The 20,000-nt window shown below is 36.6% G+C and overlaps 1 protein-coding gene across 5 annotated transcripts in view; it reads left to right on the plus strand.

Annotated features, from left to right (window-relative positions):
- LOC144959976 (SCO-spondin-like) overlaps window positions 1-20,000 on the plus strand; it is a 132,057-nt gene that overhangs the window by 51,949 nt on the left and 60,108 nt on the right. For all 5 annotated transcript variants that reach the window (XM_078892862.1, XM_078892865.1, XM_078892866.1 and 2 more), the window contains exons 8-17: window positions 1,184-1,357; window positions 2,151-2,324; window positions 3,140-3,310; window positions 3,756-3,926; window positions 5,870-6,049; window positions 7,046-7,216; window positions 7,925-8,095; window positions 17,770-17,943; window positions 18,428-18,607; window positions 19,959-20,000. The exon at window positions 19,959-20,000 is cut by the window's right edge and continues 132 nt beyond it. In XM_078892862.1, coding sequence (XP_078748988.1) covers window positions 1,184-1,357; window positions 2,151-2,324; window positions 3,140-3,310; window positions 3,756-3,926; window positions 5,870-6,049; window positions 7,046-7,216; window positions 7,925-8,095; window positions 17,770-17,943; window positions 18,428-18,607; window positions 19,959-20,000 — 1,608 coding nt within the window. The remainder of the gene's footprint in view (window positions 1-1,183; window positions 1,358-2,150; window positions 2,325-3,139; window positions 3,311-3,755; window positions 3,927-5,869; window positions 6,050-7,045; window positions 7,217-7,924; window positions 8,096-17,769; window positions 17,944-18,427; window positions 18,608-19,958) is intronic.

Raw genomic sequence — 20,000 nt, forward strand, 5'->3', positions numbered from 1 at the left:
CTGGGCTTTGTTGTGTCTTCTGAACCATTGCCATCCCTAACAACGTGGCCGACGCCTGTGAATCGCCGAGTGCTAAGCGCTCTTGAGGACGTCCGCCTTGGCACTGTACTATTCCACCGTGGAGTATTGCGCTCCAGAGAGTGGAAGAAACAAGAACGTTGAGAAGGTAGATGTGAAACTTCGCAAGTCCATGCAAGCGGTGTCGGGAACGATGGCAAAACGCCTAGAGAATGGGGTCCGATTTTGGCATCAATCCATTCCCCCGATGTCCGACAGGAGACGATTACAAACAACTGACTTAAGATGAAAGAGTGAGAGGGAACGGGGATATCCCCCTCAAGCGTATAATGGACGGTAACCCCGTTTCGAGCCGAAATAAGTCCCGACAACCCTTGTACGTAGCTTCCCTTACTTCGGCCAGAGCTGCGTATACGAGATGGAAGTCGGTTTGGACGAATTCAATCCTTCGAAACTGGGGGGAATTTGCTGCCGAGTGCTGGGTAGATAATAAGCACCATATGCTCTCAATGGGGTTGGATTCTTGGCACTAAACTAAAACTGTGGAGGGCTGAGTTTAGATGATAATCTTATCTTTTCTCTCTCTCTCTCTCTCTCTCTCTCTCTCTCTCTCTCTCTCTCTCTCCCCCCGCCCCCACCCCATGCTTTGTCTAGAGTTGTATAATGCGATACTTTCTTCAGAAAAGTGAGTGGAGCAGGCACTTTTGCTGATAATAATAACACGAAATGCAGTAAGCCCCGATCGCTGCCGCGAGGTCTTTATTCTCTATTGTCTTCTACCACTTTTCTACTCACTTCATTTCTTGTTATTACTTTCTTCAGGTTTTAATGTGATATTTTACCATTTCAGTGTGGCTATGTGGTCTTGTGGTATGACACTCGCTTTCGGATCGGAAGGTCCTGGGTTCGAGCCTCACTCGGCGGATAGTTGAGTCCTTGGAAAAGACTCTTTACTCACATTCTCTCACCGTACTCAGGTGTAAAATGAGTACCTGGCCGTTAACAGCGTTGTCTTTGTTCGAAAAATTGTAATATCGCCTAACAGGCGTCATGTCCCATCCTACATGTTAAAATGTTGCTGTTGACCAGGGACCCCTTGTAAAGCGCTTTGGGCACGTTTAGTGGATATTGCGCTATATAAAAGTTCATTTTTTTAATTTTTCAGTTGACGGATTATGGTCAGCCTGGAATGGCTGGTCTGCCTGCAGTGCGACATGTGGTCGAGGCGTGCAGGAGAGATTACGCCGTTGTGACGGGCCGGCCCCTAACGAATGTGGTAGAACTTGTACGGGGAGAGACAGAGAGAGGAGGTCTTGTATGAGTGATAGAGATTGCTGTGGTAAGACAATGCTTTTGTTTTTTAATGTTGTCGTTGTTTTTGAATCGTCATCGTCGTCGTTATCGTCATCATCATCATCATCATCATCATCATCATCATCATCATCATCATCATCATCATCATCATCATCATCACCATCATCACCATCATCACCATCATCATCATCATCATCATCATCATCATCATCATCATCATCATCATCATCATCATCACCATCATCACCATCATCATCATCATCATCATCATCATCATCATCACCATCATCATCATCATCATTATCAACATCACAACCACCAACACCACCAGCGTCAACCATCCCCACCACTTCTCTTCCCAGAGTGATACAAAACTGCTAAAACCTATGGACTGTGAAAAACAATGAACAACAAAACAATAAAACATTATTACTTCAATTAACACTTTTGTTATAAACCGAAGAAGGGTTTTGAGCTCGAAACGATCCATGTTTGACATTTGTGACCCTTCGCCTCAAAACGGTATTAAGTCGGGATGGTTAAGATGTTGAAAATTGAATTTATAGCCATAAATATCAGACTTGTGTTGATTTTGTATGTTTTATTGAGGAGAATGGATACCATATTTTAGGGTGCTAATGCCATCAATTTATATTTTTGACCAGTTTAACATTTAATTCGGCGTTTAAGCATTTGCTTCGTTCAGACATAATACCGTTTTGAGACGATAGGTCAAATTTTTATTCTTTTTTTTTTCAAATCGGTTAAAATATTCATCTTTGCTCATTCCTTTTTTTTTTTACACTTCTCTTCCCCAGTGGATGGGAACTGGTCGGGATGGTCTCGCTGGTCCTCGTGCAGTGCAACCTGTGGCCAGGGCATCGCGTACAGACAACGGAAGTGCGACAACCCAGGACCCAACAGTTGTGGCAAATCCTGTCCTGGGTTGGCCGAAGAGAGGCGGCGATGTGGCAATGAAAAGGATTGTTGTGGTACGTTATGGATAATGTGCGGCTATGTGGTCTAGTGGTATGACACTCGCTTTCGGATCGGAAGGTCCTGGGTTCGAGCCTCGCGTTCGGCGCATAGTTGAGTCCTTGGAAAAGGCTCTTTACTCACTTTCTCTCACCGTACTCAGGTGTAAAATGAGTACCTGGCCGTTAACAGTGTTGTCTTTGTCCGAAAAATTGTAATATCGCCTAACAGGCGTCATGTCCCGTCCTACATGTTAAATGTTGCTGTTGGCCAGGGACCCCTTGTAAAGCGCTTTGAGCACGTTTAGTGGAAATTGCGCTATATAAAAGCTCAATTTTAATTTTTTTCAATTTTTTTTTCAATTAATTCATCTCCTTCACGTTCTTCGTCTCCCCCTTCTTTCTCCTCCTCTACCGCCTCCTCTTCCTTCTCCTCCTCTTCTCTCTTAATCCACCACAACGTCTTCATCTTTCTCTTTCTTTTTCTCTTCTATCTACTTCCCATCCTCCCCTCCTCTTCTTTCTTATTCTCCCCCTTCCACCTCTTCCTCATCCACACCTCTCCTCCTCCTCCTCTTATTCTTCTTCATCATCTTCTTATTTTTTCTTCATCATCATCGTAATCATCATCATCATCATCATCATCATCATCATCATCATCATCATCATCATCATCATCATCAACATCATCACCATCACCATCATCAGCATCTACTTTGCAACAATTGATACAGCCCGTTTTAGATGCTACAACAGCCTGGATAAACTCAAATCACGCCAGTTAAATGGTTCTGTAACACTACTCTAATTTATTTATTTTTCAAAATTTCCAGTGGATGGAAACTGGAGTTCTTGGGCTAGCTGGACGTCCTGCAGTGTATCCTGTGGTCTTGGGGTCAAATCACGTCTCCGTCGATGTGACCGTCCTAGCCCCAACTTCTGTGGTAAGCGATGCCCAGGAAGTGCCAGAGACACGCAGTCTTGTAATGCTGGAACATGCTGTGGTGAGTTAGCAGATTGGCGTCCGTCGTCATTGTCATCGGCATTGTCGTTGTTGTTGTTGTTATTATTATTATTATCATTATTATTATTATTATTATTATTATTATTATTATTATTATTATTATTATTATTATTATTTATTATTATTATTATTATTATTATTATTATTATTATTATTATTATTATTATTATTATAATTATTATTACTATTATTATTATTATTATTATTATTATTATTATTATTATTATTATTATTATTATTATTATTATTATTATTATTAATATTATTATTATTATCATCATCATCATTATTATTATTATTATTATTATTATTATTATTATTATTATTATTATTATTATTATTATTATTATTATTATTATTATTATTATTATTATCACCATCATCATCAACAACAATAGCAGCAGTAAATTCATCCTTCTCCACAGTGAACGGCAACTGGGGCCAGTGGGCTGCCTGGGAAGGATGCTCCGCCACGTGTGGGCGTGGCAATGAGTTACGTAGACGCAGGTGTGACAATCCTCCAGCCAATTCCTGTGGAGATCCCTGCGCAGGAAGACCTTCCGAGATACGTGCTTGTCAAACCGGACCTTGCTGTGGTCAGTATTAAATATATAATTTGAGCTTGAGCTTGACCTTTTATATAGCGCAATTTTCACTAAACGTGCTCAAAGCGCTTTACAAATGTCCCTGGCCAACAGTAACACTTAACATGTAGAACGAGACATGACGCCTGTTAGGCGATATTACATTTTTTTTGTTAACGGCCAGGTACTCATTTTACACCCGAGTACGGTGAGAGATCGTGAGTAAAGAGCCTTTTCCAAGGACTCAATTATGAGCCGAGCGAGGCTCGAACCCAGGACCTTTCGATCCGAAAGAGAGTTTCATACCATAAGACCACATAGCCGCACATCGAAATAGAACGTGTTTTGGGGTACTCTAGACATGAAATGGTCCAGGTTTCGAGCAACAATGCGAATAGACGCTGTCGTTGTCTTTCTTTAGCTGGATTAGAGTCAATTCCAAAAGGGAACAAAAGTGTGATGTTAGAAAATGGGTTCCAATCTCAATGGAAGTGTAAAACTACTCTTCCAGAGGATTGTGTACATATCTTTTGGGTGATAGTATCTTATTTTCCAGTCTAAATATTATATGCTAGTTGTCAAAAAAGATCATCCATCCTCGCACGTTTACGTCCCGTAATCCTAAGAATCTGCCATATATATCCTGCTACTCAAATAACTATGCCAACTTATCTTATTATATATTTGAAAAATGTTTTTTTTGCAACACTAAGGCTCCGAAACCACTGGACCAATCGTCACAAAATTTTGCATGGGTTAACAAATGACATGAAATAAGTTTGCATGTGGGTCTATTATGATATTGATTAGACATCATGATGATTTTATCGAAAAATCAACTTTGTTTCTTGGAATCCCATCGAAAATAAACGCCATCATTAAAAAACAACAACACGGTTATGTGTCAACCCTCCAGTTCGCGAGTATGGCAATGTGTCATGGGGTGTTTCCATTAAATCAATTCCAGTTAGTGGTGCCTCTCATTATTTTGAATACATTAAATGTCTTAAAATTGAAATTTTCCTATCTGGGACGACATGTTTTTTGTCGGTGGGATTAAAAAAAGTCTTATCACAAACTTGAATAATCAATTTTAATTTTTTAAAAATTGAAAGCATATTCTGAGGAAATTTTAAAGATGTAAACGTCCGCTGCATGTTATAAACCAATTGCGCTTTTTGAAGATAATTTTATTTTTTGTGTGCTAAACTCACTTCTCTTAACTCTCTCCTTACCAGCCAGTTTCAGAATTGTCCCCAAAACTTCACATCCACCCAACACAAAATAGATTTTTCTAACTCAAACAGAAGATTAACAAGTACATTCTATACATAATATTGTTCAGCAAAATGAACTCTACAATGCAGTGTCAAGTTTTTATGACTATAATAAATACATTTTCTTCAAAGTTTATGAGAAACAAGAATAATCGAAAGTTGCTGATGGCATCGTAACGAATATGACGATTTTCCTGTAGCTGGTAAGGAGAGGGTTAATCGGAATCAGCAAAGCATCTATTCATTGCAATTTGAACTGGGAATCTGAATCTGAATCTTCCTTTAATCTCCACTTTCACTCATGGAGATTTTGACATGAACAATAATATTAACCCCCTCCTTACCAACCATAGGAAAATCGTCAAATGCGTTACGATACAGCTAACATTTTTTCATCCTGATTTCTTTTGTACATCACAATATCTGAACAAAAATGTTTGCTATATTTAAGTATATTAACACTGTTTTGGAGAGCTCGTTTAGCAGAAAAATATTAGAATAGCAAGAACTAACAGCTTTTATGTTTGAGTGAAATAAATCTAATATTTGTATAGGTTGGGTGTGAAGTTTTGGGGACAATCCGGAAAATGGCCGGTAAGGAGAGAGTTAAGGTGAAAATTCATGAGTGATCTAGAAGCTCTGTAAATAATGACTTTAATGAACTTGTCTTGTCCACAGTTAATGGGAACTGGTCGCCTTGGGCAGGTTGGTCAAGGTGCTCTGCGACGTGCGGCACAGGCAGTCAGATTAGAGAGAGAGAATGTTCAAACCCTCCAGCAAATTCCTGTGGAAGAAATTGTCCTGGATCCAGTAAAGAAGCCAAGACGTGTCGACAACCTGCCTGTCCTCCGAAATGCCGTACGTTGTTTTGTTGTTTTCGGTGGTGCTGCTAGTAATGTTGTTTGTTTTTTATTGTCGTTACTGCGGATTGTCTAGTTATTGTTGTTATCCTCGTTATCCTTTCGACAAGGTGCTATTTTCTATCACTATCCTCCCAATTTTACAAACTCAACTATTACACCTGTATGGACTGATAAACATGTTATCCTTTCGACAAGGTGCTATTTTCTATCACTATCCTCCTAATTTTACAATCTCAACTATTACACCTGTATGGACTGATAAACATGTGTACATGAATACCTCTCTCAAAGGTCAAATAATTGAGCTTTAATAATAATTTAGAGCAATATCCACTAAACGTGCTCAAAGCACTTTACAAAGGCTCCCTGACCAACAGCAACATGAAACATGTAGGACGTGACATAACCCCTGTTAGGCGATATAAATTTTTTTTCGGAAAGAGACAACGTTGTTAACGGCCAGGTACTCATTTTCCACCTGAATACGGTGAGAGAATGTGAGGAAAGAGTCTTTTCCAAGGACTCAACTATGCGCCGAGTGAGGCTCGAAACCAGGACCTTCCGACTCGAAAGCGAGTGTCATACCACTAGACCACATCGCCGCACAATATATTGAGGAGTCAAATTGCGGACTTGAACCCTTGGATCTCATGTAGGTTGCTTTGTTAGTCCTTGATTGCTCCTCTCTACAACTCAGCGACATACACGTTGAGCTTTTTACTTGAGATTTTTATATAGTGCAATATCCACTAAACGTGCTCAAAGCACTTTACAAAGGGGTCCCTGACCAACTGCAACACGTTACATGTAGAACGAGACCTAACGCCTGACTACGCAAGAGAATGTGATTTGATTAAAGAGTCTTTTCCAAGGACACAGCTATGCGCCGAGCGAGGCTCGAACTCATGACCTTCCGATCCGAAAGCGAGAAACAAGACCACATAGCCGCATTTGTTACCAGTGCCTTCTCCCTAATTTGTCACATTAACAGGTGATGGAAATTGGTCTCCGTGGGGAGGTTGGACAGCTTGTTCAGCGACGTGTGGAGGAGGAGTTCGAAGCAAATCTCGAGGGTGTAACAATCCGTCACCAAATTTCTGTGGGAACAAATGTCCTGGAAGGAGTGAACTAACGGAAAGATGCAACGCTCAAGAGTGTTGTGGTAAGTCTGTTTTGACTAAAGCTATAATATTTGAATCTGTCTCAAGTTGGAGTTTTAACATATCATTGCGGAATACGTTCTGGCCTGTTATATTTTACCTTGCACATCTAATCCAATCCAACCAAAAGCGAACAAATTTGGGTTAATAATCTTGTTGAAGAAAAAGATGAAAAGAAAGGGCCTGAATGGGGTTGAACCCAGGACCTTCCGGGTCACAATACAATGCCTTAATCAAATCCGCCACCTCGTCACTCCCCCACCCACCACAAGATACTACTTTTTACATGCTTTATTCTCTCGGTCATTGGTCGAACAGAGGGCTGCAACTGTAAATTTTCATTGTATCTGGTTCTGGAAATGTGTCAATTTCTATTTAAATAATGTGCTCTCTTCGCTTCTCTTTAAAAAAAATAAATATTGTATTTTATGCTTCTCCGGAAAAATGCAAAGAGTCATCTTTGCGGTATGAGAGTTTTTTTTCCAAAATGAGGGACATTTTATCTATTGATATTTAAAGGACGAGTTTTCTGGACACAAATCTAAACAAATTTTTCCAGATTACGGGAAGTTTGCCAATCTTAATTTCTATATAAAATCTTTCAGTTTATAATTATGCTAATGCTTTTATCATAACATATTGTGTTATTTCTTGTGTTTTTCCTTCTATTGACTAATACAAATTATCAAAAAACTTTTCAAACTTCTTAGTTGATGGAAATTGGTCTCCATGGGGAGGTTGGTCAGCTTGCTCGGCGTCCTGTGGAGTAGGAGTTCGAAGCAAGTCTCGAGTGTGTAACAGCCCGTCACCAAATTTCTGTGGGAAGACATGTCCTGGAAGGAATGAATTACAGGAGAGATGTAACAACAGAGAGTGTTGTGGTAAGTAATATGATGATGATTATAGTCTCCGTTCGATCCCTCTATTAATTAGAGGGGTGATAACCCGTCGTTGAATCAAATGCCTTACAGTTTGGGCTGAAAATGTCAAGTTAACTCGTCATAATTTCAGTTTCTCTGCTCTTTTGTTCAACATCGAGAAAGATTCATTTCTGACCTGAATACGTAAATTTGCCGCACTTATTTTTGAGACGCCTTACAGTCGCTCCAACGCATGCAAATTTTTTTTTCTAACCAGTGAGTTGATTCCATAGTAATTCTTTGAAGGACTAAGATAAGTATTGAAATATTTTGAACTTCGTAGTTGATGGAAATTGGTCTCCATGGGGAGGTTGGTCAGCTTGCTCGGCGTCCTGTGGAGGAGGAGTCCGAAGCAAGTCTCGAGTATGTAACAACCCGTCACCAAATTCCTGTGGGAACACATGTCCTGGTAGGAATGAATTGACGGAGAGATGTAACAACAGAGACTGCTGTGGTAAGTAATATGATGATGATTATAGCACTGATGCCTACTTGAAATTTGAAAAATTCGTAGTTTCCATGGGGGAAAAAGAAAAATTCATTTCAAATAGCTTTACAAATAAATAGTTTGCTCTCAACATTGTCTGAAAATGCTCCAAAGTTCTGAATAAAGCTTTTAAGGAGCTCAACTTTCTTTTTCAACAGATTTATTTAGTCAAGGAACCCATGCAGCTTTGTATCTGGAGCTAAAAGTTCGTATTTCTACGAAGTTTTCGTAGTACCAGGCAGGTCTGTTATAGAATCCATTTGACCCCTGTGTTATAAACCGTCGTTGAATCAAATGCCTTAAAGTTTGGGCTGACATTTTCAAATTAATTCGTCATAATTTCAATTTCTTTGGCCTTTTGTTCAACATGGAGGAAGATTCCATTCTGACCTGAATACGTAAGTTTGCCGTACTTCTTTTTGAGACGCCTTACAGTCGCTCCAACGCATGCACATTTTTTCCAACCCGTCTCGTTGATTCCATAGTATTATTTTGAAGGACTAAGATAAGTATTGAAATATTTTGAACTTCATAGTTGATGGAAACTGGTCTCAGTGGGGCGGATGGTCGCCTTGCTCCGCGTCCTGTGGCGGAGGAATACGAGTCAAGTCTAGGCTGTGCAACAACCCGTCACCAAATTCCTGTGGAAACAAATGTCTTGGCAGTAATGAGTTCACAGAAAAGTGTAACACAAGGGCATGTTGTGGTAAGTGTTTAATCATTATATTATATAGTGGTAATTGACCCTGGCTCAATGAGAAGTTATAATTTACTTTACAACGATGTTTTAAATGTAGAGAGTGGTGGGGGATGCTTGAAGCATGGGATCTCTACCGTTTTATTCATACTCCAACCACCTAGTAGGAGTACACACACTAAAATTCTCACTACGTTTTGTTTGTTATTTTGGTTTCAAATTCCTTTGTTTATTGTTTTGCTGACAAAGGGTTTTCACCTGAAACGTCCATTGATCGTAATGTTTCCATCCGAAGTATTTCAGTTGTCACCTTTTGTTAGTATTAGTTTTACATTCAATATCGTAAATCGATGGACTCATTTTCAAGGTTAACCCATCATCATTGTAATACATTTTGTCTTTTGAAGAATCTTTCATTCTAACCTCAATATATAAATTGACCGTCCTTATATTTGACAATAATTACTTCAATTCATAGGCATGCAAGTATCTTATCTTTAAAACACATCATGTTTATTCATTGGATTATTGAAGGGGCTTTGATAAGTGTTGGACTATTTTAAACTTCATAGTTGATGGGAACTGGTCTCAATGGGGCGGATGGTCGCCTTGCTCGGCATCCTGTGGCGGAGGAATACGAGTCAAGTCCAGGCTGTGTAACAACCCGTCACCAAATTATTGTGGGACGTCATGTCCTGGCAGTAATGAGTTCAGAGAGAGGTGTAACACAAGGGAATGTTGTGGTATGTTGAACGTTAATAACTTACACATACATTGAACGTTCTAGATATTTTTGTTCTCCATATCATATAGAATTATTCTAAGATAATAAGATTTTAATGCAATATATACATTCGAAGATGTGCGTTTCCAATTTTAAAATATATTTTTTAAAACAACGGCTTTGTATTAAAGATCTCATTAATTCTTGGATTTATGAATAATCTTTTAGCAATAGATACTAATGTGCCGATAAATCAAATGTTTTATCATACTGTTGTACTAAATATCTATATCAAAAACATAACTATCATGGAGCAAAGTCATGTTTTAAAATGCGAAGAAATGATAAAGTAGTAATAATGCAATTGATTTGGATATCAAAACACACAATTACTCATTCAAGTTATTTTTTAATTGTGATTTAGTTAACAGAGTTATTTAGATAAGCATATCAACATTGTTCCATTTACGTGGTATAAAAGAAACTTAACTGTAGATCACCGCCGTGTTGGATTTTGGGATAATATGTAAACTTCTGTACTTTTAGTATCGACACAGAAAAGAACATTTTAAAAGTGAATCAGTCATGCATTAGTCGCTTTACAACACACAGAAAAACAGTTTCTTCCCAAGAACTATCAAGGAATGGGACACCAGAAATCCTAGATATTACCGAGACATTTGGTCAACTATTAAACATTTATTGTTCAACTCAATAACACAATAATGGAAAAAGTCACCACATAATTGTATAAAATCTGCAGTGCTGGGCAAAATCCGCCTTTTGCAGATAGATACATTGAACTTGAACTTGAATTAACTTTGCATACATTGATTGACAAAACACACTGACACTGAAATTTTTGTATTATTCAAAGTGGACGGAAACTGGTCTCCGTGGTCAAGATGGTCATCGTGTTCCGTCTCCTGTGGCGGAGGAATACGAAGCAAGACTAGAGTGTGTAACAGTCCGTCACCAAATTTCTGTGGGAACACGTGTCCTGGCCAGAGTGAACAATCCGAGTCGTGTAATAGCAGGGAATGTTGTCGTAAGTCTGTGTAAATGCAACCACCCAGTGGCGTGGCGTGATTACAGTATAAGGTGGTGCCAGAATCAGAAGAAAATGACTAAAAACATGTCATTTTTGTAAATACAAAAGAAAGAAAACTCGTTTAAGAAAAGACTTACTCAATTAAGTAAGAGGCGGTAGTATAATATACTATTTCTCATTTTTATTATTATTATTATTATTATTATTTATTATTATTATTATTATTATTATTATTATTATTATTATTATTATTATTATTATTATTATTATTATTATTATTATTATTATTTTAAAATGCTGTAATCCATTTTTAAAAGATGGATGCGGTGCCAGGCACCAAATCAACCAATATAGCCACGCCCCTGCAACCACCCATAATTTGTCGTTATTAGACATGGTGAGTGCACCCTAAATTTAAGACAAAACTCCTTCTATGTCATAATTAATTTAGTAAAATCAATCGGATTGTATGAGCAACTACACCAATTAGTTATAACTGCCAGCTGTTTGCCACGGTATAATGCGAAATATAAGAAAGATGACCTGTTTTATTATTAAACAACTAATTGTTTAATTATGTTGATCTTTGTACTTATCCACAGCTTTAAATTACCTCTCCTTTTCCTCATTAATATATATATATATATATATATATATATATACATATATATATATATATATATATATATATAATATAAATTGTAAACAAGAACCATGAAATAATACTGCTCAACTTTTTGATAAAAGAAGCTCTGTATATATATATATATATATATATATATATATATATATATATATATATATATATATATATATATATGTATATTATATAAACAAATGGTACACCATTTGACTGATATTAACATTGTTTAAACGATAAGGTCATAAACTTTTTATAACGTCTATTTTGTTTTGGTCACAAAGTTGACGTTATAAGAGGATGGCTGCCTAAATTATTGTCGTTTTATCTCCATTCTTAAAATTTTTTTCCGTACATCCTTTCCTACTAAAGCCACGGTCCTTTTAAGGCTAGCATATATAAAATATTATTTTTTCACATAACATGGTTATTGCTGTAGATTTGAATTTTAACGAAATCTGTTGAGATGTTTAATGTTGCTTTTACTTATATGGTTATATCGTGTCTTTCAGAGAATTTCAATGTTCCTTTATCGAGTATATCGATGCACCTGTTGTACATTCTTTGGCTTGAAAATATTTCTGTAATAGCAATGAGATCAAAGCCAATTTGCAATTTTTAGACTTCTAATTAAGTATTCGTTAAAAATATTAATAAAAAATAAAATTCCCTTCATTCATCTCCAAGTGCAAACCAATTCCAAGGGAAGACTGGAATAACCCAGGCGTCAGCCGCAGTGAGCTAGGGCGAGGTGACTTGCTCAAGAACACACAACGAGGCGGGGAATCGAACTCGGTACCTTTTGTGTAGGGTACGAAGCAAAGACCGTACCGCTTAGCCACGGTGCCCCCTAGAACCTGTTTACATTTATCAATGACAATTTTAATATGCAAAATGATTTGTATAATTCCAGAAGATATTTAAAGAAATTATTACCATCGATATGAAAAAAAAATAATAATTCGTGGACGGGCATTGATAGATTGTTTTTTTTGGATTGAGGTAAGTGTGCATGACCTTATTTATAAATCCCACTATAACGTTAGGCATTGTATACTGAACGGAAGTGACCAATAGCACGGGCGCATGATAGAAATCCGAAAAAGTGTGTACGCCATTACCACATTATCTCATTCATCTGTAGTGTTTCATTCATCCTGCTTTGTTGATAAAAGGGAAACCCGAAACGTCCATTCTCTATGTGTTTTCGTAATTAAATTGAAACTTACATTCAATTTCACAGTGTTATTTATAACTAATTTGACGTGATATGTTGCCTTTGCACATGTTGATGGTAGCCGTATTTTCAAAACAAAAAAAGCCTGTAAAATGTCACGCCCTAATTTTAATGTCTTGTGATTTCAATTTTTCAATCATTTGACATAGATTAATTTTCCCCGAAATATCTAAGATGCATGACCTGTCTGTAATACCTGTGCCTTGTTTAGTGTTGTGTTACACTTGACGTATTCATGCCATTTCTATGCTCACTTTACACCATGTCCCAAATCAAGTCAATTCTCTTTAGATCTAAGAACAGAACTGTGGAGCTAAGTACGTTTTTATATATGTGACCCACCGTATCAAAGCGGTATTATGTCGGGATCCACTCGGTAAGGGAAATTGAATTCATAGCCACAAATATCCAACTTTGGTTTAATTTCTGTACGTTATGGTGGAGTATAAAGACTACTTCTTGCGTTGCAAAAACTTTTAAGCTCCAATTTCTCGTCAATCTATCTCTAAATTCACTTTTTGGGGTCTGAATCATCCCGACATAATACCGTTTTGAGACGGAGGGTCACATATACAGGTTTCGTAACCGAATGCAAATGTATGAATTGTTATAATTATAATTAATTAATTGATTGTGTTTTTCTACCGTCTGTCGGAATTTTTTTTTTGAAGTATTAACGTTTTTATTCTTTTTTGTTGTTGTTATTTGCTGAAGAAGGGTTTTGAGCCCGAAACGTTCCGTGTTTTGTTTTTTTGTTATTTTTTTTTGGAAGCTGTTATATATCCATTTTTACATTGCTCTTTAACGACATGTTAGAAAAATGAGGAGGTAGCTAAACAATATATTCAATCTGTGAGTATGAAAACTATCAACATGAATAGGCATGCAGTCTTGCCCATTTTACTTTTTTTGGGTATAATATTGAAAATAAAGTCGGATTTTATCATTATTTTGCCTGTTCTTGATTGTGTTGTTTATTTAGCTTGATCTCATTTCACGCATGAGTTTTCCTCATAGTTGATACCTATTATTATTATTTGTACATGCATGTATTTCCCCACTGCACAATTTCATTTATTAAGAAGTTTGTATAACCTTTGACCTATCCCAAAGTGTAATGGTTGGTTTTGTGGGTACTCTTTGCATGCTGATACATAAGCATGAGACGCATCACCTCTCAAAAATAATCCACAAATGGAATTGTCTTTAATTTACAGATTTTGTCATATAATATATTATGCTTTTCTTAAATGTGACCCGCCGTCTCAAAACGTTATTATGTCGGGGTGAATTGGTCATCGAAATATACATTTAAAGTAAAAATTCTAATAAATATGAACTTTCATTTTTGTTTTGCAAATTATGAAAATATCTTTATTTTACACCATAGAGAATATAAAGGAACGCAAAGTTTCATATTTGATTCTATAAATTCAATTTCCAGCATGGAGCTTATCCAATCAAATCCAATCCAATATATTGATGGTTGGCGGATCAAAACTCTGAAGTCCCGATTTTCACCATCGACGGATCAAATCTCTGAAGTCCCGATTTTCACCATCGACGGATCAAATCTCTGAAGTCCCGATTTTCACCATCAACGGATCAAATCTCTGAAGTCCCGATTTTCATCATCGACGGATCAAATCCCTGAAGTCCCGATTTTCACCATCGACGGATCAAATCTCTGAAGTCCCGATTTTCATTATCGACGGATCAAATCTCCGAAGTCCCGATTTTCACCATCGACGGATCAAATCTCTGAAGTCCCGATTTTCACCATCGACGGATCAAATCTCTGAAGTCCCGATTTTCACCATCGACGGATCAAATCTCTGAAGTCCCGATTTTCACCATCGACCGATCAAATCTCTGAAGTCCCGATTTTCATCATCGACGGATCAAATCTCTGAAGTCCCGATTTTCATCATCGACGGATCAAATCTCTGAAGTCCCGATTTTCACCATCGACGGATCAAATCTCTGAAGTCCCGATTTTCATCATCGACGGATCAAATCTCTGAAGTCCCGATTTTCATCATCGACGGATCAAATCTCTGAAGTCCCGATTTTCACCATCGACGGATCAAATCTCTGAAGTCCCGATTTTCACCATCGACGGATCAAATCTCTGAAGTCCCGATTTTCATCATCGACGGATCAAATCTCTGAAGTCCCGATTTTCATCATCGACGGATCAAATCTCTGAAGTCCCGATTTTCATCATCGACGGATCAAATCTCTGAAGTCTACATAAGACGGACGAGCTTTGCGCACCATGTTTTATTTGATTTTGGGCTAATCAGGCCTCTGGACATCACTGAAGATAAACGTAACACGACTTGTGGGATGGTGTTAGGTTATGGCTCTGTATCACAATGATTAATGTCATCCAGTGACAGAAATGTTTTCCCGACAAAATACCGATTTGAAACGGCGGGTTACAAATATTATGTATTGTTTATTAAGAACCCATTGTCATTGTTTGATTACAAACATTTTGGTATTAATGAAACAAGCAATATTCTCTTAATCAACCAGTTTCAATTTTATTGTAAATTTATTTTCACTCATATCCATTTGTTGGGCTGTAATATTATTATCTCTTACTTCGTTATGCATGTGACTGTAGTTACACGAAACACATTTTTATGTTAAAATTTTACAATAGACTATAGGTACTTGGTGATATTCAACACATGTCTTCAATATCTAAATATTGAGTAAAATATTGGCACAATTCTTTGAAAGTGAAATAATATTTAAGGATTAAGCATAAGTTTTAATAGGATAAGGATACAAAAGGAATTTTCCTTTTTGCAGAGTGACATATTTATTTGTGAAAGGCAAGTACCTACTTTAAAATAAAAATCAAAGTGTCACTGTTGTTTATTAAAACCATAAAGGTTTTATTTTAGAAACTTAAATTCAGATAGAAATTGAAAGCAAACAAATCAAATATATTTCAGAGACTTATTTTAAGATGAGTTGAAGAAAAATGATTTTAGAATCAAATGCTTTAAAATTTGTGATCTCAAGCTTTAATTTATCGGTAGTGAATTCAAAAGTCATATCCACATGCTTTGCTTTAGGGAAAGACATAATATGTGAGTGGCAAGTAGGAGGTACAAATTAGATTGGTAGTTACTTCTATGTGAAATAGGTAATGGTTATAATATTATAGTTATAACCGCATTCAAATGGAAGAAATTGTTATGATGTCAAAGAAGTAAAGATATCGTCTTTAACCCTCTCCTTATCAACCATAGGAAAATCGTCACATTCGTTACGATACAACCAACATTTTTCTCACTCAAATTTATTCTGAACATCATAAAATTTAAAGAAAATGAACAGTGTGTTATAGAGTAGGCTATGTTTTGCTAAAGAAATTATGTATCTCAAGAACTTACTGCTATTGTCTCTGAGTGATAAAAATCTATTTTTGTTTAAGTTGGGTGTGAAGTTTTGGGGAAAATCCTGAAAATGGCTGGTAGGGAGAGGGTAAAAGGGTTAATTTAAAGTTATAGAAGTATTATAAGGACTCCTGCCTGCCACCACAATGCCATAATTTGAAAAAACAACAACACATTTTAAAATTAGATTTTGGCCAGATAATTCGTCTTAAAATATCGATCGATTAAGAAAGCCTCAGACTTGAATAGAGTCCTAGGTTAGCGATTAGAGAAACAAGATTATGATTGCTGTTTGACCGAATTAAATAATACTTGGAAGAATAGAATAGAAGATTCAATCTTATTTACAAAGACAGATGATATGGACAATTCGAGTTTCCATTTTGTCAACAAAACATGATGAATGAGACATTAAAAAACGAATTGGAGTGTCTCATTCATCGTGCTATATTTCCTATAATTTTATCTGTCTTTGTAAAGTGAATTGAAGCTTTGATTCAATTTTATTATTGTTAATTAGGATTGAAATTTGGGTAATCACACGGCTAAAAATATAGCTAAAGGATCGCTATTTTGCATCTATTTTGAACTTGATGTCTTTCAACAGTAATATATCTATAGATATTCTGATTCTGATTCAAAGATCTGTAGATAAGTGTAGTAAGTCGATAAGCTACTTTAATGCGGCTAAAGCATGCAGCGATAAGACCCGTGAGAGAGTTCCATGAATATCTTTGTAAACCTATTTAATTATAATTCTGACGTACTCCGGAACAAAACGTTTACTTCGCGAAGTCCCAGGTTTGGGAGTTTTTGACAAGATGAGGGCTATTTTAATCTATTGTATGATATGAAGGAAACGTTTTCTGGCTAAAATTTTAAATACGTGTTTTTCCCGTGTATGGTAGAATTGACTTACAGACTAAACATGTGTCAGTGAATGACATAATCAGTCGGATGGTGAAAGGGTTTGAACTGAAATATTACCAAGTTGAGTTAGAAGGTCAATCTTTTATCCTAAATGATTTCTTGTCATAAATGATGAAATCAACCCTTTTTGTACATCTTAGGGAAATATCAAAGCTTAATTTCACTTCTAAATAGTTTTTACAGCTTGTCATGTTGAAAAAGTATGAAATTTGAAAAAAAAGTTGCTGGATACCTTTCCTATACATCTGATTATTAATACATGAAAAGTCACCCGATTTACTTCAAATAAAGATTCAAATGATACGGGTAGCATATGCTTTCAGAAAATGCAATCCAAATTTTCACCTTCCGACTGATTATGTCATGCAATGACACATAATATTATATCTCTGTGGAGATATGGGCCTCATCTTTGATGTATATAAAGCGTATCTATTCCTCTCTTTCTAACAGTTGACGGAAATTGGAACTCTTGGCTTGGGTGGACCCAATGCTCCGTGACTTGCGGCTTAGGTCAAAGGTCGAGAAATCGTATCTGCGACAACCCCCCTAGAAGTTACTGTGGAATGCCATGTCTTGGAGACGCTACGGAGGCTGGTGTGTGTGACACAAGGCGACCTTGCTGCAGTAAGAAAATAGCACTTCACAGTGGAGTACTTTCTTTTTAAAAATTAAATATATTATATATTTTTATTTTTAAAATTTTCTTTTAATGTTATTTTTTATATTTTTTTTAGAATTAAAAAAAAAATATTTTAATTTTTTTAATTTTTATTTTTAAAAAATTATATATTTAAAACAATTAATTAATAATTTTCTTAAAATTTTTTTTTATTAATTTTTTTTTTCTGTTTTATGCGTGTCTGAACGAGTGAAGAACGTCCGTAAAATTCTGGTCCTGTATTTTTTGTTAACAACGCCACTACCACATTATCTCATTCGTCTGTAATGTTTCACTCATCCTGTTTTGTTGATAAAGGGGAAACCCGAAACGTCCATTTTATCTGTTGTTATATATTAAATTGAAGCTTACATTTAATTTCACATTTTTATTTCAAAATTACAATGAACGTGATCGTGGATTTTAGACATTTTCTTTTTTCCTTCAAAGCCAATGGAAACTGGAGTCCCTGGCAGGGGTGGACCCAATGCTCTGTGACCTGCGGCGTGGGTCAAAGGTCACGAGGTCGAAACTGCAACAACCCGCCTCCAAATTCTTGTGGAAGAAGTTGTCCCGGAGATTCCGTGGAAAGAGGGGCGTGTGACACAAGAAGGCCTTGTTTTACCTGTGGTAAGGAGGGGGGGGGGGGGGGGCAGACCAACTATTTCGTTATGTTAAAAAAGAATGAGCTTTTAAGTAAGCGCAATATCCACTAATCGTGCTCAAAGCGCTTTACAAGGGGTCCCTGTCAACAGCAACATTTAACATTTAGGACGGGACATGACGCAAGTGAGGCGACATTACATTTTTTTTCGGAAGGAGACAACGCTGTTAACGTCCAGGTACTCATTTTACACATGAGCACTTTGAGAGAATGTGAGTCAAAAGCCTTCTCCAAGGACTCAACTATGGACTGAGCGAGGCTTGAACCCAGGACTTCCCGATCCGAAAGCGAGTGTCTTACCACTAGACCACAAAGCCGCACTATACTACGGTCAGAGAGCGGATCAAAACATTTTTATAACACGATCATGTTCTAGCCGGGAACCAGCAATAACGAACAGGCACTTCTATCAACGATAGAATTTGTTCGGTCATGAAGTATGTAGGAGCCCGCAAATGAATCTGGCAACAGAGTGGCCAGATGGCGTTTCTCAAGGCCAATGTCAAATTTAGGATGGACCCATTGTGTCCTAGCAGATATTCTGAATAGCCATTTGAGTCAGCAGGTGGAATTACCCTTTATATATATATATATATATATATATATATATATATATATATATATATATATATATATATATATATATATATATCAAAGAACGTTTGTGAGTTAATTGTATGTCAATCAGTAAAAATAGTTTTAGAATTTTTAGATTTGACAATAATTCTATGCTCATTGGCAAACAATTAACACGGGCTATATTGTGGAACAATTTAGACCCTAATCCCTATTTTCTAAAGAATAGACTATTATTATTATTACTATCATTATTTTATATTATTGTTATAATTCTTCTTCTTCTTCTTCTTCTTCTTCTTCTTCTTCTTCTTCTTCTTCTTCTTCTTCTTCTTCTTTTTCTTTTATCAAAAAAAAAAAAAAAAAATAAAAAAATAAAAAAATTGAGCTTTTATATAGCGCAATATCCACTTAACGTGCTCAAAGCGCTTTACAAGGGGTCCCTGGTCAACAGCAACATTTAACATGTAGGACGAGACATGACGCCTGTTAGGCGATATTACAATTTTTCGGACAAAAACAACGCTGTTAACGGCCAGGTACTCATTTTACACCTGAGTACGGTGAGAGAATGTGAGTAAAGAGTCTTTTCCAAGGACTCAACTATGCGTCGAGCGAGGCTCGAACCCAGGACCATCATCATCATCATCATCATCATCATCAACATCAACATCATCATCATCACTATGAATAAAGTCATCATTATCATCATATCATTTCTATTCCATCGTATGTATGCAGTAAACGGAAACTGGGGTGCGTGGCAAGGATGGACCCAGTGCT

Source organism: Berghia stephanieae, chromosome 14, assembly GCF_034508935.2.
Source record: "Berghia stephanieae isolate SIO BIC M18660-M18661 chromosome 14, UCSD_Bste_1.3, whole genome shotgun sequence".
Taxonomy (NCBI): domain Eukaryota; kingdom Metazoa; phylum Mollusca; class Gastropoda; order Nudibranchia; family Aeolidiidae; genus Berghia; species Berghia stephanieae.